At 34.9% G+C, this 24,905-nt stretch overlaps 1 protein-coding gene across 1 annotated transcript in view; it reads left to right on the forward strand.

The window, feature by feature from the left end:
- The window catches only part of KIAA0825, a 173,168-nt gene that overhangs the window by 18,805 nt on the left and 129,458 nt on the right, over positions 1-24,905 (forward strand). The window contains exons 5-11 of the mRNA XM_083354585.1: positions 4,861-4,955; positions 7,057-7,284; positions 9,359-9,624; positions 10,793-10,943; positions 12,049-12,239; positions 14,709-14,891; positions 23,092-23,202. Coding sequence (XP_083210711.1) covers positions 4,861-4,955; positions 7,057-7,284; positions 9,359-9,624; positions 10,793-10,943; positions 12,049-12,239; positions 14,709-14,891; positions 23,092-23,202 — 1,225 coding nt within the window. The remainder of the gene's footprint in view (positions 1-4,860; positions 4,956-7,056; positions 7,285-9,358; positions 9,625-10,792; positions 10,944-12,048; positions 12,240-14,708; positions 14,892-23,091; positions 23,203-24,905) is intronic.

Consider the following 24,905-nt stretch of genomic DNA (forward strand, 5'->3'; position numbering starts at 1 on the left):
AACTCATTGATTACTCAGAGAAACATGAGTTGAAAACATGTTTTAAAAATAATCAGTCCATAGGAAAAGGAAATAGAGTAGCAAAATTTTGGTAGCTGACAAATGGGAATATAAATTGGTGGTACAAAATTCTAGCTATTTTGATTACACCATGACATTTCTATGCATGTTTAAATGTTTTAAATGAGTTAATTAAATACTGAATAAAATAGAAATAGATGATAAGGAGATCTATATGAAAATTATGCTACTGGGCTGATTTTTTGCTGACGGGATAAAAGTTAAATTTCCGCCCTCTAGTTGTGATAAAAAATTAACAAAAGAAACTTCAAACTCTTATTTCTTTCTCTTTCTGTTCTCTCCCCCTTTGCAAATTGTTTTCCCATTTCCCTCTGGCGTTCCTTTGCTCCAACCATTCCTAGGCTAATACATAATCCAAAATGATCATATTTCCACAGCCAAAATAATCTTTTAATCCTATCAGAAAGAAAACAATGAAAAAGATCTCAGCTAAAAGTTCATCTAGGAAGCAACCTCAATGAGGAAGCTTTGTTTACTAGATGAGAAATGAAAGTATGCCATTCTAATCAAGCACATGTTTGCTTATTTCAATATTCTATCAATACTGGAATCCGTAGCTAGGCTGTCTTGTCACGGCTTTGCTTTATAATAATAAAAAAATACATTTTGTTCAAACACATCTCACTTGCTTGTTCTTGAATCAGATCCTTTAGAAATCTCATCTCTCAGTCCCAAAGTATATAAGAATCATTGTCTTTCTATTGTTCAAGTTCCCTCCTTCTTGGAAAGCAGGTAGGTACCCGATGATCATTGAATAAAATTTGGCAATTTCTCCTCAGTGTCGTGCTCCTTTCTTTAGTCAAAACTTCCAGGACATTAGTATCGAAACAAATTGGATTGGTAGATAAATTTTACATCAGTATTGGTGATGGGGTAATGCCATTTCCCAGAACTGAAAGGTGCAGGCTATTTTTACAGGTTTCAGTCAACAGACAGATTGTATGATACACATAGCTCTGTCTTCCTATTGGTAATAAGGATCATTGGGTTGGAGAAGAAGGCCCAAGGAACCTTTTTGTATCTGTCATCTTTATGGAATTGCCTCACTGTACTTCATTTTGCTTTCTACTGCCAGTTAGTTTACTAAAAAAGAAAAAGAAAATGGTATTGTTTAGCTGTTCTCTGTTTGGATTATTGTATTAATATATTTGATTTGATGTGCAAAATGTTTGTAAAATTTCATTTAAAAACCTAAAATTTTCTTTTAAAAATTCCTTATCTTTCATTTTAGTTTTGCTAAAGTAATGTCTGGTTTTTAGCTATACCAGAAGTTTCCTTGGCCATCATTTTTCTCTAGATCAAATGATGACAAAGAGCAATGGCTGCATAAATTGGATGTAAGAAGAACACTTAGGGTTTATTTAAAAAAAAATCAAAGATGTCAGATCTTCTGACAGATTGTTTGTAGTCCTAGAAGGTCTTAAGAGGGGTCAGGTAACTTTCAAGATTTCCTTAGCTGGATGATTATGGAACTGTATTAGGGAGGTGTACATAGTTAAGGCTAAAGTGGCTCCCAGGGTTTGTAAAGCTCATTACACTAGAACTGTAGCTGCTGCTTGGGCGGAGAGGTCGAAGGCTTCCATGTTGGAAATCTACAAGGTGACCACCTGGGTTTCTCTTCATATGTTTTCATAGTGTTACAACTTGGATGTAACCTCTTCTTTTGGTAGGAAGTTACTTATGAACCGGAAAAAGAGAGAGAGAACTTTGAAGAAAAGAGATACCCTTAGCATACACTGTTTGGAGCTACCATTAGACAAGTTCTTTGACAGCTTGCACAGTGGAAAGCTGTGAAAGTCAATTTAGATAGATGAAAATAAAAGTTACAGCTCAAGCTACTAATCCTCTCTGATGGTAATCCCACAGTAAATGACAGCGTTATAAGATATACGATATACAAAAAAAATGCAAACACATGTGAAATATTTTTTAGTTTTATAAAAATTATAAATTCCTTTGGTAACTTTATCATTTAAAAAGTCTATTTTGATTCTGTTGTTATAAACATTTAGTTTACGAGAATAGTATTTAGAAAAGTATTTCATTTCAAAATGTTCATTTGACTTCTATATATTTATAGTTCTAGAGTAGTTTTCACTACAGACTACATTCATGTGCAATATCAAATATTAAACTAATAAAAATATAAACCACTGGAGGTTACTTTGCGCCAGTTATTCTTTCTGCCCAACACACCTCACAGCTGTTGGAAAAGTAGAAAAAAGGAGTATTGGTTTGTTTGCTATATATGGTGGAGCAGTGGGCTAATGCCTCCTTAAGTAACACCAGCTGCCTGCAATTAGTGCAGGTTCGCATCCCACCAGGCTCAAGGTTGACTCAGCCTTCCATCCTTCTGAGGTAGGTAAAATGAGGACCCAGATTGTTGGGGGCAATTAAGCTGACTTTGTAATAATGCCGCTTGGGGTGTGTGTGAAAGCCCTAATAAGCAGGCATATACATAGAATGAAGGCTACTGCTAAGCTTGTAAGCCGTCCTGAGTCTTCGGAGAAGGGCGGGATATAAATGGAATTAAAATAAAATAAAAATAAAAATGTAAAAACATCAAAAATTAATCTGAAAAATATGATCAGTTATGTAAACATGAATATGCTTGATTAGGTGAATCAATGAACCTCAGAAAATAATAAAGTTTCTCAAATGGTAAGCTAGTTGATTGAATTAACAATAAAGTAAAAATAATTCATCTTGAGAGCAGCATTGCTCAAAAATTTTGTATTTGTCATTTGCACAAAGATTTGGGAGATATTTCTAAGAAAGGAAGGGTAGGTCTTGATTTCCTGATTCTCCTTTCCTAGAACTAGCAGATAATGGAAGAAAATATGACTGGTAAATTAGATTTGGTCACCACTGAGAAAGAAGAATGCTTCCTTTTAATTGCTGATCCATTGTTCTCCTAAATTTACATTGCAATTAAATTATTGGAATGTTTTACCTTACCTAGTACAATCTTTATAATTGGAGATAAGATCCTTTGCAGGTACTTGGAACATTTAGTAGAAATCAAGAATAAAGCAGAACATCTGTATTAAAAATGAGGAATATTTGACTAAATAATGTTTTTCCTGCCTTCTTGTATGCTTTCTCATTTCTCTGATATTTCAGAGGTCTCTTGTTAAGATTTTCAAAAACATCTAACGTACTTTTCATCTCCCTCTTACTTTTCTCCCCCATTTGTTTGAGAAAGGTGAACTTTAGACAGATCTGATAATGAGCTCCAAGAATAGCTTTTTCCACTCGAGTTCTTTGAAATCATCTTGGGCAAACTTCTCAAGATGAGTTTTCAAGCTTTGCTTCAGGAAAATAGAAAGATTTGCAACAGTCTTTTCTTTATATTTTAAGAAGAAATCTGTTATTGTATATAAATCAATTGTTAAACATAACACAGTTAGATGTATTAATTGCTTTAATTCCTTCAGCTGAAGCCAGTTTAACATTTAGAATCTGTCTGGATCCTAAAAACAATACTGTAGCAAATAAATATTATTTTTTAGGAAACATGGTAATGGAGGAATAAAACATTTACTCAGAACATAGCAATCAGACATTGTTTAATAGGCTTGCTAGAATTTTTCTACAGAACCAAACCATAGGAAAGAATGTAGGTTTACAATCAAGTGATTATGTTATACGAACTTATACTTCCTGGAAGCTTCTTATTTCTAAAATATCGTATTCATAATTTTTTTTTATTGTGGAAGAAATGTCGCGTTAAATACCCAATAATGATAAAAACAGTGACTGCAAGATTAGACCTGTAGTTACAAACCGTATTATTTTCAGGGCAATAGAGAGTTTCTTTTAGGTTTCTATGGGGAAAAAGAACTATTTCAATCCAGAATGGTTGTCCCTTATGTTCTTTACCCCAGGTGGGAGTCATTTTTAATCTGAGGAGGATGCATTTCTTCAGAAAAAAATATTTTGCATAATGAATTCATGGTGCTGGAAAGCTGACATTCCTATTCATTTTCTTCCAACTATCTTTTCTAAATTTGCTTTCTTCCTCACTCTTTCTTCATTTCTGCCCCTGCTGAAAACCTTTAATTAGATTGGGAGATAGGGTGGGGAAGGAGGAACACTTTCAATTTGTGCAAATTCTATAGAGTATTCATATTGTGTGGGTGGAAGGGAGAGAACTTCAGTATCAATATCTTCCCAAACACCAATAGAATCTCCTATTGAAGAGGCTTGGGTACACTCAAGATTGTTTGAGAGCCTATTTAGTAGGACTTCGGATTCTGTTGCCTTTGAGTGTTCAGTAAGCATTCATATCATGCCACAAGTGTTTGCTGTGAATTGGTTGGTAGATGACTGAGGATCTTGCAAAATCCTTAGATAAATAAGTTGTAGCAAGAACCCAGATAGATAAATAATAGCCAGAAACACCAACAGAAAAGGAGAATCATATTCTAAATATTGCTAGTTACTTTCTTTGGACATCGGGACATGGTCTAGGAAAGAGAGAGCTAGCTTGAAATCCATGTTTTGTGAAGAAAGCACTTCCCACAATATGAAATCTGCCTGCTAAATTGATAGTTAGTCTCAAACATCAAGGATTGGCAGAAAACCCATTTTGCATCCCTAGCAATCCCTGGTAACAGGGCCTTCTCCTGTATGCAGAGGCCATTTTAGTATTTGTTTTACTAACAGCTGTCAATTAAATTCAAAACATCTTTATAGATCATATTAACCTTTCAAAAAGTTTGTAAGTTAGAAGTTTTTTTCTCAAAATTAATCTTATATTTTACCAATATTTTGCAGGAGTTCTGGAAAAAACTTGTGGGGAGTTTTTTACAGGGGACAGGAGAGAAAATGAATCCAGCGAATTTCCTGAGCATATCTTCAAGGTTAAAAAGGTGCATTAAATAAAAATTAAAAACACTTTAATTCTGAGAGATAGTTTTCCTCTGTATACATCAGTATAGAATAACATATTCATTAGAAATCACTTGTATGTAGATGTTAATATCAGCACAATAAATAATTTAAGCTCGAGTGAGAATAGGAATTTTGAGAATATATAACAATTTGCTGAGCCATTTTAGCCCTACTAGATTACATGCAGAAATGTTTTCCCATGTTTTTGTTAATTTTTAAGAAATTAACAAAAAAGACTTTAAGAAGTATGTTATTTTGTTACTTTGGGATAGTTCTTTCCTATTTGCACAATTTATACTAATGTACAGCTTATTGTCCTACATATAAAAGATACTTGTATATATTTCTTGTGGTTGGCACAAAAACAAACTTCTGGTATTAGTGCTACCACAAGATAAAGCTGGTGGAAAAGGGCAATTGTTTGCTAACTTTGCTTTGAACACATAAAAGTGTTGATAAAATAATGGGCCTCCCCTCAATTCCATACACCAAATTTTGGGGTATAGGAATAACCATCTTACTTAATCAGATCTGTCACATTTAGGAAAATATTAAATAAATTTCAAAAACTTTAATAAAAATTTTGTATGGTTATAGAAATAATAATTATAAGCTATAATTCATATAGCTTAGTCTATAGATAAAGATTTTAGATTTTTAAGGATGAAAATTTGAACCTTGTTATGTATCCAAGTTTGAATACTATTGTAACATATGGTATTTATAATAGTATGTGATACTTGTTAAAGGATCAAATGTATTGAGTTTTGATAAAACATCTTTTACCATTAACAAAATGAATTTCATGGTTGAGAAAAAATTAAGGGTGTTCAGATGTGTTGTCTTTGAATGACAGAATGATATGCTAATTACAATATGCTGCTAAAAGTCTCACCCTTTTAAAATTAATTGGTTATTTCAGATACAAAGCTCAAAACTAGCTTTAGTGGTTTGAATCTCACCCAATATTATTTATTGATTTTAATTTACTGCATCCTCTCTTGATTGTTTAATAATTATTCATATATCTATGATTTGGTTGATACAGTCTATGTACACACTGCAACAGTCTCCATCTTCAACTTTATCTTTGTTCAACATCAGTATCATATAGACTGTACTTGGCTTACACATTAGAAAACTCTTCACTCTAGGCCAGGGGTGTCAAACTGCTGGCCTGCTGGCATGTTTCATCATACCAAAGCTGCGAAATTTCATGTGACGTGGCGAGTTTGACACCCATGCTCTAGGCCAAGGGTAGGCAACCTTGGCTCTTTTATGACTCGTGGACTTCAACTCCCAGAATTCCTGAGCCAGCCATGCTAGCTCAGGAAATCTGGGAGTTGAAGTCCACGAGTCATAAAAGAGCCAAGGTTGCCTACCCCTGCTCTAGGCCCAGGTTAACTAGATATGTTCCAGCTTAATTTGAATGAAAGCAGCTACAGTAGATGATAATGGCTAAAATACATTTCAACTGAAACAGCTCATATAATCTGTGTGAATGTCAGCAAAGCAATTTTACTGCATGGAATGAAATATAGAAGAAAAACAATTAAGGAGTCAATTCTAATGTCAAACAAATACTATGAAAAGTAATTAGCTTTCTAAAGTTTTGCATTCCAAACTTTAGAAAGCTAGTTACTTTCCATACTGTATCCAAAGGAATGCAATTACACATTACTCAGATTAATCCAGTCATTATCCTTTCCTTTTCAAAGGTTGCGTGGGATGTGGGTATGGCCATTGGATATTAAAGTATGCCTATGTTGTCTAATAAACTGAACACATAAAACAATTAAAAATTGCCATATTATATTTTAATGTTTCAACTTAACTCTGATTTTTCTTTTCCTTCTCCAAGCCAGGTCCAACATTTATCTGAACAATATTGAGACTTGACCTCTGTCAAGTTCCCAGGAATAAGTTTTGTTGTGGGTAGGGAAAATACAAAAGTAATTTCTTATTTGTTGATGCTGTCATTTCCCTTCAGATAATCCAGATAGATGTTTAAAACTGTCACAGATACTTGAAACTGTACATTTGTATGTCAAATATTTATTGTATAAATTTATATTTCAGTCTACCATGCTAGAGTTTGGATGGAGGAATGTTTTCAAAGACCTGTCCTCTTCAATAGCACACAGTATAATAATTGCAGTTGAAGATTTTTCTGGTAAAATTCTTGAACGTGAACAAAATGAACAATCTTCAGCTACCTATTATATGATGTGTCTTGTAAATGTACAAAACATGAATGAATCCTGGAGAATCATCCATGAGAAAGAGCAACCAAAACAGATTTCAAAGGCATGTATCCAAAAATATGAAAGTTTGAAATTCTATAGCATGTTATATTTGTTGGAAATACCTATAAAGTCAATAATACCCACAAATACCATAATTGCTCTTGTTTATTTAACAGTAAATTAATTGGAAGTGTAAGTTGTAAGTTACAACTGCAAGCATCTTAGAGTATGCTGGAGTTGCTTGATCATTGTAATAGATTCTGCTTTGAATGGAGTGAATTGAGATTTAAAAGATGCGCCATATTTACCCTCTTCCCAAATAACTAGATGTAAATTGAGGAGTTTTATTCACAGTGACAGAAAACAAAAAACAAAACAAAGAATGGGTGAGGAATGCTACTATAAAACTGCTGCTGAAAAGCTGGATGCATTTGAAGATTATTCCTGTCTTGATAAAGGCCACAGCATGTTGAATTTAATTTTTTCATGGTGCTTAAATATATCTTTTTTGTCTTTATTTCTTTCAGTGGCCAGTTACCTCTCTCTTGCCTCATTTATGTCTATCTTTTCTTTTCTTCCCAGCCATGTATGTATGCATGTATGTACATGCATACATACACACATGAATGTATCATATATAATCATTTGAGGAGGAAAAATTGCTAAGATTTGTTTCAAGTGGAAGTTGTATTTTTTATAAGTTTGGAGAAATTGCTACTATATATATATATATGTGTGTGTGTGTGTGTATATATATATATATATTTCAAATGTTAACTATTTAGATTACCTTGCTAGGCCCCAAACATGGGGCAAATCTTTATTTCCTGTTTTCAGCCTATCTTGAAGGCTATCAAACAGGCAGTAGTCACACCGGACAATTCATATATTTGTGTAAATTACTAACAAAGAATTAAAGGGAAACTGAGATGCATTTCTGACTCCTTAGTCGTCCTCAGTCAGCTATACCCTTCTGAGATTCGAACCTGGGCTGATTGCATACAAGGCAGTGTTATTTGCCTCTAAGCCACAAGGTCCCTCTCGCTCTGTTAGCTTTTTTCTGCAAGGGAAGATATGTTTCAAATGTTAACTATTTAGATTACCTTGCTAGGCCCCAAACATGGGGCAAATCTTTATTTCCTGTTTTCAGCCTATCTTGAAGGCTATCAAACAGGCAGTAGTCACACCGGACAATTCATATATTTGTGTAAATTACTAACAAAGAATTAAAGGGAAACTGAGATGCATTTCTGACTCCTTAGTCGTCCTCAGTTATTAGTTCCCTTGCAGAAAAAAGCTAACAGCGAGAGGGACCTTGTGGCTTAGAGGCAAATAACACTGCCTTGTATGCAATCAGCCCAGGTTCGAATCTCAGAAGGGTATAGCTGACTGAGGACGACTAAGGAGTCAGAAATGCATCTCAGTTTCCCTTTAATTCTTTGTTAGTAATTTACACACACACACACATACATATATATATATATATATATATATATATATATATACACACACACACACACACACACACATACATACATACATATATATATGTGTGTGTAAGTGTGTATGTGTATATATATATATGTGTGTGTGTATGTGTGTAAATTATTCAAATTGCTAATAAAGAATTTGGGAGGCACTTTATTAGCAATTTGAATAATTTACACAAATAATGAGCTGTCATAAATTGACTATATCCTGTGGATAAGCCTTGAGTCAGGCCAAAGCAGGAAAGAAAGAGTTAATTAGCAAGGTGCATTCAAAAAGCCTTGACAAATTCTTCACACACACACACACACACACACACACACACACACACACATATATATATATATAAATTTTTTGGATTTTTTTTGGATTTGAGTTGTCGCAGTGGTGACTACAGCTTGTTGATGGCCTTAGGTTTGCCACAGGTGATATGACTTGAATTCTTGAATACATCCCAGTTTTTTTTAATGTGCTTAATATCTACAAGTTATATTTCTTTACACTTCATCCTTCGCCTTTTAGTGCCAGAAAATAAAATGATTTCTGAATTAATTTGTTTTCATGTCAAGTATACATTAAATGCCCTGTGTATCATTGAAAATCTTTGGAATAAAAAATAACCGAATGCTAACATTTATCTTTTTTAGTTTTGTTCTGACATCATGGAAATACTTGAAATGTTGCTCCCATTGGCTCTGGCATGCACAGTTGAATTTCTAAAGGAAATTAAGGCAAACTTTATAGAGGCTTGCAGCAAAGTGGCAACAGCAATCTTGACCAGACTGGAAGAAAGAAGTAAAGATGTTCCTACAACAGCTCCACTTCAGAACTTATATACCATTCTTTCCACAGCAGTACATGTTTATCAGCATTTTAAAAAGTATCAAAATGTAATGAAAGTGGACTGTGGAAAGTAAGTCTCTTTTCTGTGATAACAATGTGTTCTCCTTATTTTTTTTTCTTTCAACTTCCTTTATGATCTTTCCTGGTTAATTTTTTTATATTTGCTGCTAAAACTGAGAGTTGATATTTAAATGTAAAGTATTCTTCCTACTTACATCTATTCATCCCATCAGATCAAGCAGGAGAAGCATATTATAGGTCCCTTCTATTAAGAAATGTCAGCTGACAAGTTTAACTCTATGTAACTAATTTTCTATGCAAAGGAGGGGTCACTGTTGTCCTATCCAATCAGTTTTTCTCTTGTAATTTCCTTTGATATGTTAATTATAAAAGGGACTGAAAGCTCAGTTTTGAGGTTGCCTTTTTGAATGAGATAGTGTGTGTTTATATATACTGTATATACTTATATCACATGCATGGACATGCATTTTCCTGACAGAACAATTAATCAGTGGAACAACTGGCCTTCAGAAGTTCCAAAACTGGAAGCTTTTAAGAAGAGACTAGGCAACCATTTGTCTGAAATGGTATAGGGGTAGGCAACCTCGGCTCTTTTATGACTCATGGACTTCAACTCCCAGAATTCCTGAGCCAGCTTGGCTGGCTCAGGAATTCTGGGAGTTGAAGTCCATGAGTCATAAAAGAGCCGAGGTTGCCTGCCCCTGGTATAGGATTTCCTGCCTGAGTAGGGAGTTGGACTAGAAGACCTCCAGTGTCTCTTCCAACTCTTATTCTGTTATTCTGATTGTGTCTATGTGTGTCTCTCTGTGTGTATGTGTGTTCCAATGTTAATATTTTAATTTTAAATTCACTTTAGTGTAAAACTAACATTTTGTCATTCTGAATAAAAATGAATTCTACATTCGTAACCCTGTTATTTAGAGGTAGCAGGTAAAATAATAGACTGCCTTTTAATAACAGCAAAATGGATATCTGATTATTTAGTTAAGTACTTTTTTCTTTATTAAGTCTTTGTCTAACCTTATAAATAGTATAGTTTTGTAAAATTACATGTACTTTCAAAAGAGCATATGTAATGAAAACCAGATTTTAAAGTTAATGTGGAATTAATGGATAATTGCTTATTTAATAATCCAAACCATTTGTAGAATTGTAAATTGCTGTCTCCTTATAGCAGGGTTCTTAAATCTTTCCCTGTGATCTTTGCATTTGAACAGGCCCTTATTTTTAGCACTTCTTCAGCAATATAAGGAACTGATCAGCATTCTTCAGTTTCAAGTTACAAGCTATTGCATACAAGTGTGTGTTACAAGCATTTTACAGGATGCTGAGAGTCATTACTGGGATGACAATAAAGCTTTTTATGAGGTACAAAAGTAACTTTATTATCCTTCATTTTTATACAAATGTAGTTTATTTTTCTTTTATCTTTGACTGATTTGAAAAATAGATGCAAAACAATATTAATTTAAAATGAGGTTTTAAGATTGTATCCACTCATCTAATTGCCTGCCTGATGCATCTTTTAAATTTAATAAATAATAATAATAATAATAATAATAATAATAATAATAATAATAATAATAATAATAATAATAATAATGGTTCTAAAACACCAGTAAACTTCCTCTTATCCCAGATATCCTGTTATGTCTCTGCATTAGGTGTGATTCTACTGTTTCTAATATGAATTCCACCAGGTTAAAAAGGGAATAGTATAATATATGTATGTATAATATAATATATGTATGTATGCAGTGCTTTTTTTGTAAAAGAAAAAGGTGCCGGAACTCACACATGTCATACAACCCGCCTTGCCTACCCTACAAGGTTCCATCCAAAAAAGGTGCCGGAACTCCGTTCTGAGCGTTCTATGACAAAAAAAGCCCTGTATGTATGTATAATTGCTAGGAATACTGTTTACTAATCATTTCCCCATCTTAATGAGTTATCTGAACCACCTAATTCATAGTTCAATAATTGAAGTGAATAAGAATCCATAATTTGGAAGTAAGTGGCTTAGGAAAACCGGAATACCTAAAGATATATTAAGTTCTTAACAGATGCACTGAAAATTATTCTCAGTAACAAAAACATAAATAGGAACATCTATCCCATAGCTCCTACTTTTTACAGGGAAATTTACTTTCATCTCTGCAGAATTGGTGTATGGACACATTTTAACCACTGCAAATTTAGTACTGGCAATCTATTTTAAATTTGGAAAAAATTGTTTTACAGTAGCTCAAATTTCTATTATTTGGATTAATGTAAAATGTTGACTTCTAACTAATAAAAGTATACGCTTGGGTTTTTAAAAGTCAAAATCTGTTTTAAATATTGTGAGGAGTTTAACGCAGCATCTTTTGTTCTTCAGCAGATTTTTTTCAGTCTGAATGCATTTTATTGAGAGAATCCAAACTCATATTGAGGAAAATAGGTTTCTATTGTTTAATCTTTGGTTGTTTTGCAGGGAGAAAGATGTTCATTCTCTATTCATATGTGGCATTATTTCTGCTGTGCTCTTCAACACGACTTATGGACTGTTCTACCTCCCGTATTAGCTCAGGAGATTCTAACAGAAGTGCTGGAAGAATCATTAGCACTTTTGGCTTGCAGATATTTTCAGGCCCAGCCCAGTTACAAAAGGACACCACAAATAAGGTAATAATTTAGCAAAATTATGTACTTTGAATGAGATTATAAGAAGCAACAGTAGCATGTTCTTAACCAAAAACAGCTCTTAGAAATGAAAGAGCAGTGTTACACTTAAAATATTAAAATCATATTTTTTAAAAAATATATATAATTTAAAGGCAATTGATTTAAAGATTAAAACAAAACACATTAAAATCCTGTTGAAATCAAAACGTATAAAAGAAAGTAGCCAAATGTTTGATCATATGTTTGATAGAAGGTTATTTTACCTTATTTATTTCTATTTTATTAAATTTTGAGGGTGTCCAACTTGAGATGACTTTGGGTGGCTTATTTTTATTTTTTAACATTAGCGATTGTTTAAAAATAAAGACAATTAACAAAGAAAAATATGAAGGAACAAGTACAAAAAAAATCCTCCTCAAAATAATGATAGGGACTTAGCAGCTACCATTCAACCAGGCCTAGGAGTAAAGCTAAGCTTTCAACAACCTTTGGAATATCATCAGAGTAGGAGTTGTATGGATCTCTGGTGGATGCTATTCCAGAAGGCAGGCACCACAACAGGGAAAGTGCATTTCTATAACATGACATTGATTAATTGAAAAGACCTGCCCATTATGTCTGATCATAATGGATGGGCAGAAACTATTAGAGATAAGTGGTCCTTGACATACGAAGGGCTTTATGGGCGATAACCAGAACCTGGAATTGCATCTAGAAATCAACTGGCAATCAGTGCAATTAATGTTGTTGCAGTACTATAGACCTCAGTCCTGAATAATATGAGTCCAGATAATCTACTTCATCCAGGGCATGCCACAGCTGGAAGCCTTCTTCCCTTTCAGCAACCTTCCCAAAACAGCAAAAGCTGGAGACTGGATGGAAGTTATCCAAATCTTGCTCATGGTCACTCATGCCTTAGTCACCTCCCAGTTGGATTATTGTAGTACACAATAAAATAGAGCTCCGTTTGAAGACCATCCAGAAGCTGCAACTGGTCCAGAATGCAGCAGCATGTGCAGTTGTGGGTAATTTGTTTGCCCAAATTACAACACTATTACATGAGCAGCACTAGCTCCTGTCATGGGGCAGAAATCAGGAGTTCAGACAGTCCAAATGATATATAAATTTACTGTATGCTAAAGATGAGCAGCATGGTGACCTAGAGATGAAGACGCTTGCCTTCGACTTGGAAGGTTGAGAGTTCAATCCTAGGCAGCAGCAGATGTTTCTCTATCAGGGCACATATTATGGCCACTCAGTCTTTTTAAAGACATGGTTCTAAATATGTACTTTTGCTCTCATGTTTGCAGTTTTGAAATAAGACCTTTGCCAGTGAGATACAAACTGTATATCAGTGAGATACAGTTTGTCATCTAAATATATGGTCTGACTGTTTTTTAATTGCAATTGTGGCAGTCAGATGTGGGCATCCTAACATAGTACTGTGTTTTATGGAGAACTGGATAAGATTGAAAGAAGAGGGAAATAGAAGAAGGAAAAAATGCATTTGAAACTATATAAAATTTTTTTTGAGTGTTTAAAATCACAAAGCAAACAGAATTAAATAATTTATAATCTATAGCTGAGATAGATGAATATTATGTATCATATTTATACCTAGTATTGACTTTGAAATTTTTAAGAGAAAGTAATAAGAATTGTCATCCATTGCTGAACAGATTTAAAATGTAAATAACTGTTGATTGCATTCATTGCAACAGCTTCAGCTGCCAACAAAGATATGCAACAGGCAAATTAAATTATATTGTTGAATGTATGTTTTTAAAATAAAAACTAAATTTTACCCAATAAATGTTAGCAAATAATAATTCTGATCCAGAATTCAGTATGTATACAAGAAAATTGCTTTCCTTTTCATCTTTATGAAGTAAGGTGATCCATGTGTGTAAAACAAATATCAGAGGCTATATTAATTAAATTTCGCTAGTGAATTGTTTGAAGTAAGCCTGGGTATGATTCTAGTTCTTTTTTTTCTGGGAGTGTTGCTTTATAAGCTGGGTTTCTTCTCCTATATTATTCTACAGCTAGACTTCAACTTACGACCACAAGTGAGCTCAAAATTTGCCTTGCTAAGCAAGGCAGTTGTTAAATGAGTTTTGCCAGTCACCAAACATCTGAGTTTTGATCATCTGTCATAAGTGTGAAAAACTGTCAGAAGCGACTTTTTCCAATGGTGTTGCAACTTTGGTCACTAAACAAATGTTTGTAAGTCAAGGGCTACTTATAATCATTTTCTTTACTTTTGCCTAAGAATCCCGATAATTTTAAGAATAAAAAGTACATCTTTTGTAATATGGCAAATAAGTCATGATAAACGGAGATGAGCACCGGCCCCTAGAGTTGGAAACGACTAGCACACATGTGCGGGGGAACCTTTACCTTTACCTTTACTATGGATTGTATTATATTGTTAGATTATTTCCAGAGTTTTTATTTTATCTCTTACAGAACAGATGTCATAGCAATCCTGATGACCTGTGAAAACCTGCTGTGGTCAGTTTGTGGTTCCATGCAAGAACTTTTAGATTCACATAAAGACAGAAATCCTCGTATTTATAATATCCACAGATATTGCAATAATTTACTTGCAGCTGCTCTTTTTTTAACTTCACCGCTAGAGAATTTGTACAAGTAAGTATGATGCTTCAAGACTAACATACATTTAGCCTATAATAGGAGTGACAATTGTGGAGTGCCACAAGAAAACGTGGAAATTGTGGTGGGGAGAATAGGGAAGTTTCTTAAGAGTCAAGGAGTAACAATTAAAGTAAAAATGAACAGGAAATAGATAAGAAAGTAAAGAAAGGTATAGTAAAAACTAGATTTCTACATGTTTGTGAATAGAATAAAAGAGTAAAACTAAACCTAAAGAAAGACAAGATAAATTTAAAAAAGAAAAGAAAAATATAAATCCTAGAAATCTTGAGACAAGGTATAAAAATATAACAAGTAAGATTTCATATTACTATTTGTGTAAAATAAACTTATATCAACAGTAGCCAAATATATCTGGCCAGATCTGTACTATCCTTAAAAGAACATATGACTCCCTCTCCCTCTCATTTATATGTTGTAGTATATTACATATACAGTTCTTATGGTCCTCCTCTGTTGCAGTGCAGGAAAAAAAATTTTTTCTTTTAAGTTGCATGAAGCCAAGTTGCAGCATTTCCTTCGAAACTAGGATGAACAAGATAACATGCCTGTTTCTAAACTTAAATCCAATGGATATTACTTTTTTGCAACTGTTACTATTGATTAATAAATACTTGCACAAATAATACATCTAACATCCTGTTACGCATGCTTTTGATAGCCAGTTTCCATTCCTCAGAGAATTGAGGCATGTTTTGCCACAATCAATAAATAATGTAAGAATGTGACCAGTTTGGCTCTAATTCATTTTTGAAGCCTGTCAAGCTACAGAATTTTCTGTGATTCTTCTAGACAAAAAATTCCTTTTATTAGTAGAGGGCCATAATATAAGAGGATAAAGGAAAAGAAACTATTGATAAAACTTTTTAAAAATTGACATATTGTACTTTGCTTAACATTACTATCAGGGAATATCAAATATTAGCTAATGGTTAAATAATATAATTGTTCTTTTCTGACTGATAAAAATACTAATGGAATAGTGTATTTACTGATTTCTATAAAATTTTCACATTAGTTTTCTTGTGTATTCATGAATAAGTTAACTTATTTTAGTTAAATGCAATTTACTTGAGAATAATATATGAACATTTTGGATGAAAGTATCAGCCTTCTTGTCAACAAAAGTGTGTATAGTCAAGGCTATGGTCTTCCCAGTTGCAATGTATGGCAGTGAAAGCTGGACCATAAGAAAGGCTGAGTGCCAAAGAATTGAAGCCTTTGAACTATGGTGCTGGAGAAGACTCCTGCGAGTCCCTTGGACTGCAAGGCGATCAAACCGGTCAGTCCTAGAGGAGATCAACCCTGACTGCTCTTTAGAAGGCCAGATCCTGAAGCTAAAACTCAAGTACTTTGGCCATCTAATGAGAAGGAAGGACTCACTAGAGAAGAGCCTAATGCTGGGAAAGATCGAGGGCAATAGAAGAAGGGGACGACAGAATGAGGTGGCTGGATGGAGTCACTGAAGCAGTAGGTGTGAGCTTAAATGGACTCCAGAAGCTGGTAGAGGACAGGAAGGCCTGGAGGAACATTGTCCATAGGGTCGCGATGGGTCGGACACGACTTCGCAACTAACAACAACAAATCAGCCTTCTTTAACTAAAATAAGTTAACTTATTCAGCAGAAAAATATAGCTGACTTCATTGTTCATTTTGTTGCCTTGGTATGACTTGATAGAAGAATTAGAGACACAGCTCAGCTAATTTAGAATCCTTATTGTAGACAAGATGAAGCCATATAAAACAGTTGATGGTTGATGAGAAGACGGAAATGTTATATCCTCAGGGATTTACACTTCGGGCTTCTTCTGGTCACTCTTCAAATTAATGGATAATTGATATGGAAATTTGGGAGCCTTAAAGAGGAGTTGGATTGCTTCATTTGTTCAAGTGTGAACCATTAGCTGTCAAACTTTAACTTAAAGAAAGGAAATGGTAGTGAACCAGCCTGTGCAATTTATTGCATCCACAAAGACTTTATATATTGTGATCAAATTGAGTGTTTACATAGCCAAAGACATTCAGCATTTTGCATACAGAAATGTTGCTTATTGAGTATGACATATTCTATTTTATTTTTAAAGTCTGGGTATGCTTCAGGTGTTGTTTCTAAAGATTTATTGTATTTTTGGCAAAATAGGGGGGCTCTTCCTAAATTTTAGTGGGGGTTTTTTGACACTCAATCACTTCATGATTCACAAAATATGATAATTTGCATATGAAAATAAGCCATCTGAATCAAATGGCACCCGGACTTCCTTGGCTTTTTCCTTCAAATGTTTCACTTCTCATCGAAGAAGCTTCTTCAGTTCTGATTGAGAATCTCTATAGTTATTTCAATCAAATAGGTGCTGTACTGTTCTTTTTCTGTGGGAATATTTCATCTCACATGAAAAGAATGGGAGGATATATGAAACTGCAAGGGTTTTAATTTTTTGTGGGATACGTGGTCAATCATAATAAAGAAACCAGCCAACACTTCAAGCAGCTACTGGGCTGCAAGTAATCCTCCAGTTGCATTTCTTCTTTCAGGTGACCAAATAAGGCATCAGTGCTACTAAAAATATAGAAGATAAAGAATATATGTGATCTTAATGAGAAGTAAAAGAATGTTAACAACTGTATCTCTATCCAGAATAACATTTATACAAAAGTATTCATTCAGGGAAAAATAGAGTAATAATAGCTAAGCAACTGTGATCAATTTTACTAAACTGAATTTATTAGATGCCTTATTTGTTCAACTGAAAGAAGAAATGCAGTTGGACAGCTAGCAGCAGGCAAGTAACTGCTAGAAGTATTAGCTGATTTTGTTATTATTATCATAGACTAATAAATTCACTAGAATGTCAGTGATGCTATTTGTTTAATTGTATCTGATTCTCAGCAGTTCAATGAATCAGTTTTCTGCACATTTTCTTTTAGTTGTTTTAGTTCTGAAATGAATGCTTAATTGTAATATTTTCAAGGTTTTTTTCTCAAAGCTCTTTTCTCCACACTTTTTGTTGCTGTTGTTGTTGTTGTTAGCTGCGAAGTCGTGTCCAACCCATCGCGACCCTATGGACAATGTTCCTCCAGGCCTTCCTGTCCTATACCATCTTCTGGAGTCTATTTAAGCTCACACCTACTGCTTCAGTGACTCCATCCAGCCACCTCATTCTCTGTCGTCCCCTTCTTCTCTTGCCCTCAATCTTTCCCAGCATTAGGCTCTTCTCCAGTGAGTCCTTCCTTCTCATTAGGTGGCCAAAGTATTTGAGTTTCAACTTCAGGATCTGGCCTTCTAAAGAGCAGTCAGGGTTGATCTCCTCTAGGACTGACCGGTTTGATCGCCTTGAGGTCCAAGGGACTCGCAGGAGTCTTCTCCAGCACCATAGCTCAAAGGCCTTGACTATACGCACTTTTGTTGACAGGGTGATGTCTCTGCTTTTTAGTGTGCTGTCTAGATTTGTCATGGCTTTCCTCCCGAGGAGCAAGCATCTTTTAATTTCTTGGCTACAGTCTCCATCTGCAGTGATCTTGGAGCCCAGGAAAATAAAATCTGTCACTACCTCCATTTCTTCCCCATCTATTTGCCAGGAATTGAGAGCGCCGGATGCCATGATCTTAGTTTTCCTAATGTTTAGTTTCAACCCAAGTTTTGCACTCTCCTTCTTCACCCGCAACAGGAGGCTCTTTAGTTCTTCTTCACTTTCTGCTATTAGAATGGTATCATCTGCATATCTTAGGTTGTTGATATTTCTTCTGGCAATCTTAATTCTAACTTTTGATTCATCTAGCCCTGCCTTTCTCATGATGCGCTCTGCATATAAGTTAAATAGGCAGGGCGACAGTACACAGCCTTGCCAGACTGCTTTCCCAATTTTGAACCAATCAGTGGTTCCGTGTCCAGGTCTCACTGTTGCTTCTTGGCCCACATATAGGTTTCTCAAGAGACAAATAAGATGGTCTGGTATGCCCATCTCTTTAAGAACTTGCCACAGTTTGTTATGATCCACACAATCAAAGGCTTTAGCACAGTCAATGAAGCAGAAGTAGATGTTTTTCTGGAACTCTCTAGCTTTCTCCATGACCCAGCGTATGTTGGCAATATGATCTCTAGTTCCTCTGCCTCTTTGAAATCCTGCCTGTACTTCTGGTAGTTCTCGATCCACATACTGCTGGAGTCTAGCTTGTAGGATTTTAAGCATAACTTTACTAGCATGAGAAATGAGTGCAATGGTGCGATAGTTTGAACATTCTTTGGCACTGTCTTTCTTTGGAATTGGAATGTAAACTGATCTTTTCCAATCCTGTGGCCACTGTTGAGGTTTCCAAATTTGCTGGCAAATTGAGTGTAGCACTTTTACTGCATCATCTTTTAAGATTTTGAATAGCTCAACTGGAATACTGTCACCTCCACTAGCTTTGTTGTTGCTCAGCCTTTCTAAGGCCCACTTCACTTCACATTCTAGGATGTCTGGCTCGAGGTCAGTGACCACCTCATTGTGATTATCAGGGACGTTAAGCTCATTCTTGTATAGTTCTTCTGTATAATTTTGCTACCTCTTCTTAATCTCTTCTGCCTCTGTTAGGTCCCTGCCATTTTGGTCCTTTATCATGCCCATTTTTGCATTAAACGTTCCCTTCATCTCTCCAATTTTCTTGAAAAGATCTCTGGTCCTCCCTATTCTATTGTTTTCTTCTATTTCTTTGCACTGTTCATTTAAGAAGGCATTCTTATCTCTGCTAGCTATTCTCTGGAATTCTGCATTCAATTGGGCGTATCTTTCTTTTTCTCCCTTGCCTTTCGCTTCCCTCCTTTCCTCAGCTATTTGCAATGCTTCCTCAGACAGCCATTTTGCTTTCTTGCATTTCTTTTTCTTTGGGATGGTTTTGGATGCTACCTCTTGTAAAATGTTGCGAACCTCTGTCCATAGTTCTTCAGGCACTTTGTCTATCAAATCTAATTCCTTAAATCTATTTGTCACCTCTACTGCATATTCAACAGGGATATGATTTAATTCTTACCTGAGAGGCCTAGTGCTTTTCCCTACTTTCTTCAGTTTAAGCCTAAACTTTGCAATGAGAAGCTCATGGTCTGAGCCACAGTCAGCTCCTGGTCTTGTTTTTACTGACTGTATAGAGCTTCTCCATCTTTGGCTACAGAGCACATAGTCAAATCTGATTTCTGTGTTGACCATCTGGTGATGTCCATGTGTAGAGCCGTCTCTTGGGTTGTTGGAAAAGAGTGTTTGCTATGACCATCGTATTCTCTTGACAAAATTCTATTAGCCTGTGCCCTGCTTCATTTTGTACTCCAAGGCCAAACTTGCCTGTTATTCCAGTTATCTTTTGGCTTCCTACTTTAGCATTCCAATCCCCCATGATGATAAGGACATCAGTTTTTGGTGTTAGTTCTATAAGGTGCTGTAGGGCTTCATAGAACCGGTCAATTTCATCCTCTTCAGCACTGGTGGTTGGGGCATAGACTTGGACTACTGTAATATTGAATGGTTTGCTTTGGATTCGAACTGAGATCATTCTGTCATTTTGAGGATTGTGTCCCAGTATTGCTTTTCTTACTCTTTTATTGACTATGAAGGCTACTCCATTTCTTCCGAGGGATTCTTCCCCGCAGTAGTATACCTGATGGTCCTCTGAATTAAATTCACCCATTCCTGTCCATTTTAGTTCACTGATACCTAAGATGTCGATGTTCAGTCTTGTCATCTCTTGTTTGACCACATCCATCTTTCCTTGATTCATGGATCTTACATTCCAGGTTCCTATGGAGAAAAAATCTTTACTGCATCGGACTTTCCTTTCACCATCAGATACATCCACAACGGAGCGTCCTTTCGGCTTTGGCCCAGTCGCTTCATTCTTTCTGGCGCTACTAGTACTCGCCCTCTGCTCTTTCCCAGTAGCAAATTGGACGCCTTCCGACCTGAGGAGCTCATCTTCCAGCGTCATATGGTTTTGCCTTTTGGTACTGTCCATAGGGTTTTCATGGCAAAGATACTGGAGTGGGTTGCCATTTCCTTCTCCAGTGGATCACGTTTTGTCAGAACTCTCTGCTATGACCTGTCCATCTTGGGTGGCCCTGCATGGCATAGCTCATAGCTTCATTGAATTACGCAAGCCCCTTTGCCACGACAAGGCAGTAATCCATGAAGTGGTCCACACTTTTAAGTTCTACCAAATAAGATGAACGTTAATTTTCCAGTGTATTGCTACACTAATCTAGATTTAAATTGATTAAATCAATTTCTTATGCTACCTCAGTATGTTTTAGGAGAAATGGGAAGCTAACCAATAGGATTCATTGTCAACTAGATAATTTCCCTAATTTCTTTAATTTGTTTAGAAAGATTTCTTGGGAATTATACTGTAGGAGGAATTGTAATAAAATCTGTGACCTAATATTTAAGGTAAGGCAAGACTACCTCATCCCCACTCCCTCTCAATGAAAATCAAATAATTTTCTCTCTGGTGGAGAAGCATTTAGCTGTTCCCTGTGCCCTAAAGTTGGTTTAAATATCAGTCTGCTAATACAGATAGTCCTTGACTTATGACCACAACTGAGTCCAAAATTTCTGTTAAGTGAGACATTTGTTAATTGAGTTTTGCCTCATTTTATTTCTTGTCACTCTTCTTAAGTGAATCGCTGCAGTTGTTAAGTTAGTAACACAGTTGTTAAGTAAATCTAGCTTCCCCATTGACTTGGCTTGTCAGAAGGTTACAAAAGGTGATCCTATGACCCCAGGATACTGCAACTGTCATAAGTCAATTGCCAATTGGTTGAATGTTGATCAGGTGACCGTGAGGATGCTGCAGTGATCATAAGTGTGGAAAATGATCATAAGTCATTTTTTTCACTGCTAGTGTATCTTTGAATGGTCACTAAATAGACTGTTGTAAGTCAAGAATTACCTGTACTTCAGATGGAACACTTATTTTAGTATCACATCAAATATAAGGGAATTTAGGGTTTCTAACCAGCTGTCCATTTTTGTACCATTCTGCTCACTTTGCAGTCTCTCATTCACAAAATAGTTTCCTTCAGAAGATTAAGTCCCCTTACCCCAGAGCACTGGAAAACAGGATAGATAACTGTGCCAAAAATACTCACTTTGCAGTATTTCTTTATTATTTCAAAGAAAACAAATGAGACGTCTATGAAGTCACCAGGAGTCAGGTTCAGTAAAAGGAAACTTTTTTTATTTAGACCATATATTAAATATAGTATCTTTCCTGTTGAAAAAAAATTGCAATCTTAGTATTAAAAGTATTTTGTGAGTTTTAAAAAATAGTCCAAATTCTTGAATCTTGATACCACGTGTAATTTAAGAAGATTTTCAACAATTTAAATTTTATGAGGCCTCTATTAGATCATTATTTAGGCAACTCATAATTTCACACCAGTGCTGAAACTTACAAGATCGCTTCTCACCTTGTCACATAATACCGAAGAATAACACCATTCTAATATGGATTTTTTTTCCTTGATATCAGATACTTTCACAGATGCTTCCCCCAGCTTTGAGACATGAGGCAGCTGCTATAGCATATATTATATATAAAGAACATCTACTAACTAAAGTAATGCATTATCCATCAGCAGAGAAGGAAAATGAAACCAGATGAGCCAGTGAGGCACTAGAGATGGGTATAGAAGGTGAATCCCCTAAAAGAGTCTCTCCCTTGATTTACTCATTGAGCACTGTCCCTGCTACTGGTAACTACCTAAATTCTGATCACACAGAAGTATTCTTTTTGGGATGCACTTCGTCATTTGGTCTGGCTGCTGGACTCCCTGATCAGTCTAGCTGGAATGTAACAGGGGGGAAAAGAATGAAGCAATAAAAACAAACAAAAACAAAACAGAGCCAAGTCTGTCTTTTTTCTTTCGCTTTTAGTCTGGCTGTAAGAATTGCACTCAGAGTTCTTATGCAACAAGTGTTATATCTTTTTCTATAGGGCCCTGGGGTCCATAAAAGCCATTATTTACCTTGGTTGGTGCTCTGATGTTCTACAGCATGCAGACTGGGAGAGTGAATTGAATTGAATTGAAATGCAATACCATGGCAGTAAGCCCAAATATTTCCATTAAACATGAAGCTGTTACCTATTTTCTCTCCATTGCCTCTCAAAGGAATATGATAAATTGTGATTTTGAATTGCTTTTTTTTTCCAGAACAGTTCAAAGCATTTTTGATGACTTGTCTTCAGATATTTTGGACCAAGCTGTTTACCAACCATTGCACTGGCTATCTGGCATGTCAGAGTTTTCTTCTTCATTGTTAAAGTAAGTATCTTTGTAATACAGATAAGACTTGAATCCATGTCTGTGTTCCATATTGTTGCTTTCACTGATAAATTGAAATGAATTATACCACTTTGAAGCATTTTATTAAAGTATATATTTCATTGTCTAGTTTCTTTAAAAACTTGTTCTTGGCAAATTTTATACGGCAGTTGTTTTTATATTTATTTTTTTGTACTCGATTTAACTTTGAAAAAGTAGCAGTCTTGGGAATTGGTGAAGCTACTAAAGCTTAGATATATTGCTTTGTTCGTATTTGGTATTTTTAGAAAATGGCATGTTTAAAAGCAAGTGCATAATTTTCTTGCTGTTTCAGTAAGTGTAATAACAATTTACATATGAGACATATGCTACCAGCTGTACTGCCATTTCTTTTCTAACTTTGGATCAAAGTCCTCTCACATCTATTTCAAAATCTGTTTGGACTTCTCACAATATTTTGTGTCTCTTCCTAATAATCTTTAATTTCTAATTCAATACTAGATTTTTTTCATTTGTATTATGAAAGAAAAAAGATGTTTAGCTTTATTATTCACGTTTTCTAGTTGTGATTTTTAGTTTTTTTCGCTCCTGCTTTATACAACTGCATTGCTCTAAAAGAAAACCTCAGTAATTATATTATGTAGTTTAATAAAGCCCCAATTTGGGATTAGGTAATTCTGCTTAGCTAAATCATCATCATCGTTTTGTAAAGAGTATATAGAAGATGTTCATGCTGCCAGAAGTTTTTGTATGTGGCACTATGAGCTAGTTTTCAACTGCAACAATGTTTTATTCCGATGGATGCAAACCATAATTTTCCTGCCTACCAGAATTGTTTATTCATGTCATATTTTATATGTAATCGATTGCTCTGTGTGGGAGTGGCTAGTGTTATATTTGTGGCTATATGAGCTTGGAAGGTGAAGTAACATGTTTCTCCATATGATCAGTGAAAAGGTTTTCTGTAGTTTAACTAGTACTAACACAGTGACTGACTGAACATTTCAATTTGCGCTGTGCTTTAAGACTAGAGTAATTAATAAATACTTGAAAGTAACACTCCATTTGGTTAGATGTAATAAAAATTTGTATGAACTCCATGTTACAAACATCCTGCTCTTTACACATTAATAAATATAAGGTCAATTTGCTGTTAAGTTGTATTTTATGATAGATATTGAATTATAAATAGGTGTTTAAGCATTGTTATAATGTTAAATTATTCATTTTCTTAATATCTAAGTAAAGGTATATGAAAAATATGTATTGTGATATGAAGCAGCTGTCTAATAAATAGCTTTTGTATTGAATATATTTTGCAAATGTTCAGTGCAGAATGATCTGTTAGGATAATTGTATGTTTAACTGTAAGATATGCTAAAAGGTTACAGTTAATAGTTTTGTATTATATAGTACAATTTATTTCTAACCAAGAAATTAAAATCCTAAAACGAGGCCAAAAAAAGTTCATTTAAAATTGTAACCAACCATTTCTTTCCATTATATCTGAAGAACTTACTCAGGAACTCAGTCTATTGGGAATTTCACTTACATAAACCTTGTTTAAATAAATTACAACTCTTTATTTATTTGCTTTATTGTAGAGAATTTCTATATGCGTTCATCCAATATTGCAGGACATACCGTAGCTGAAGATAAAATATCCCCAAATATGCTCCATGAAGCATTCTTATTGTAGAGGC

The sequence above is a fragment of the Vipera ursinii genome (assembly GCF_947247035.1).
Source record: "Vipera ursinii genome assembly, chromosome: 2".
Lineage (NCBI taxonomy): Eukaryota > Metazoa > Chordata > Lepidosauria > Squamata > Viperidae > Vipera > Vipera ursinii.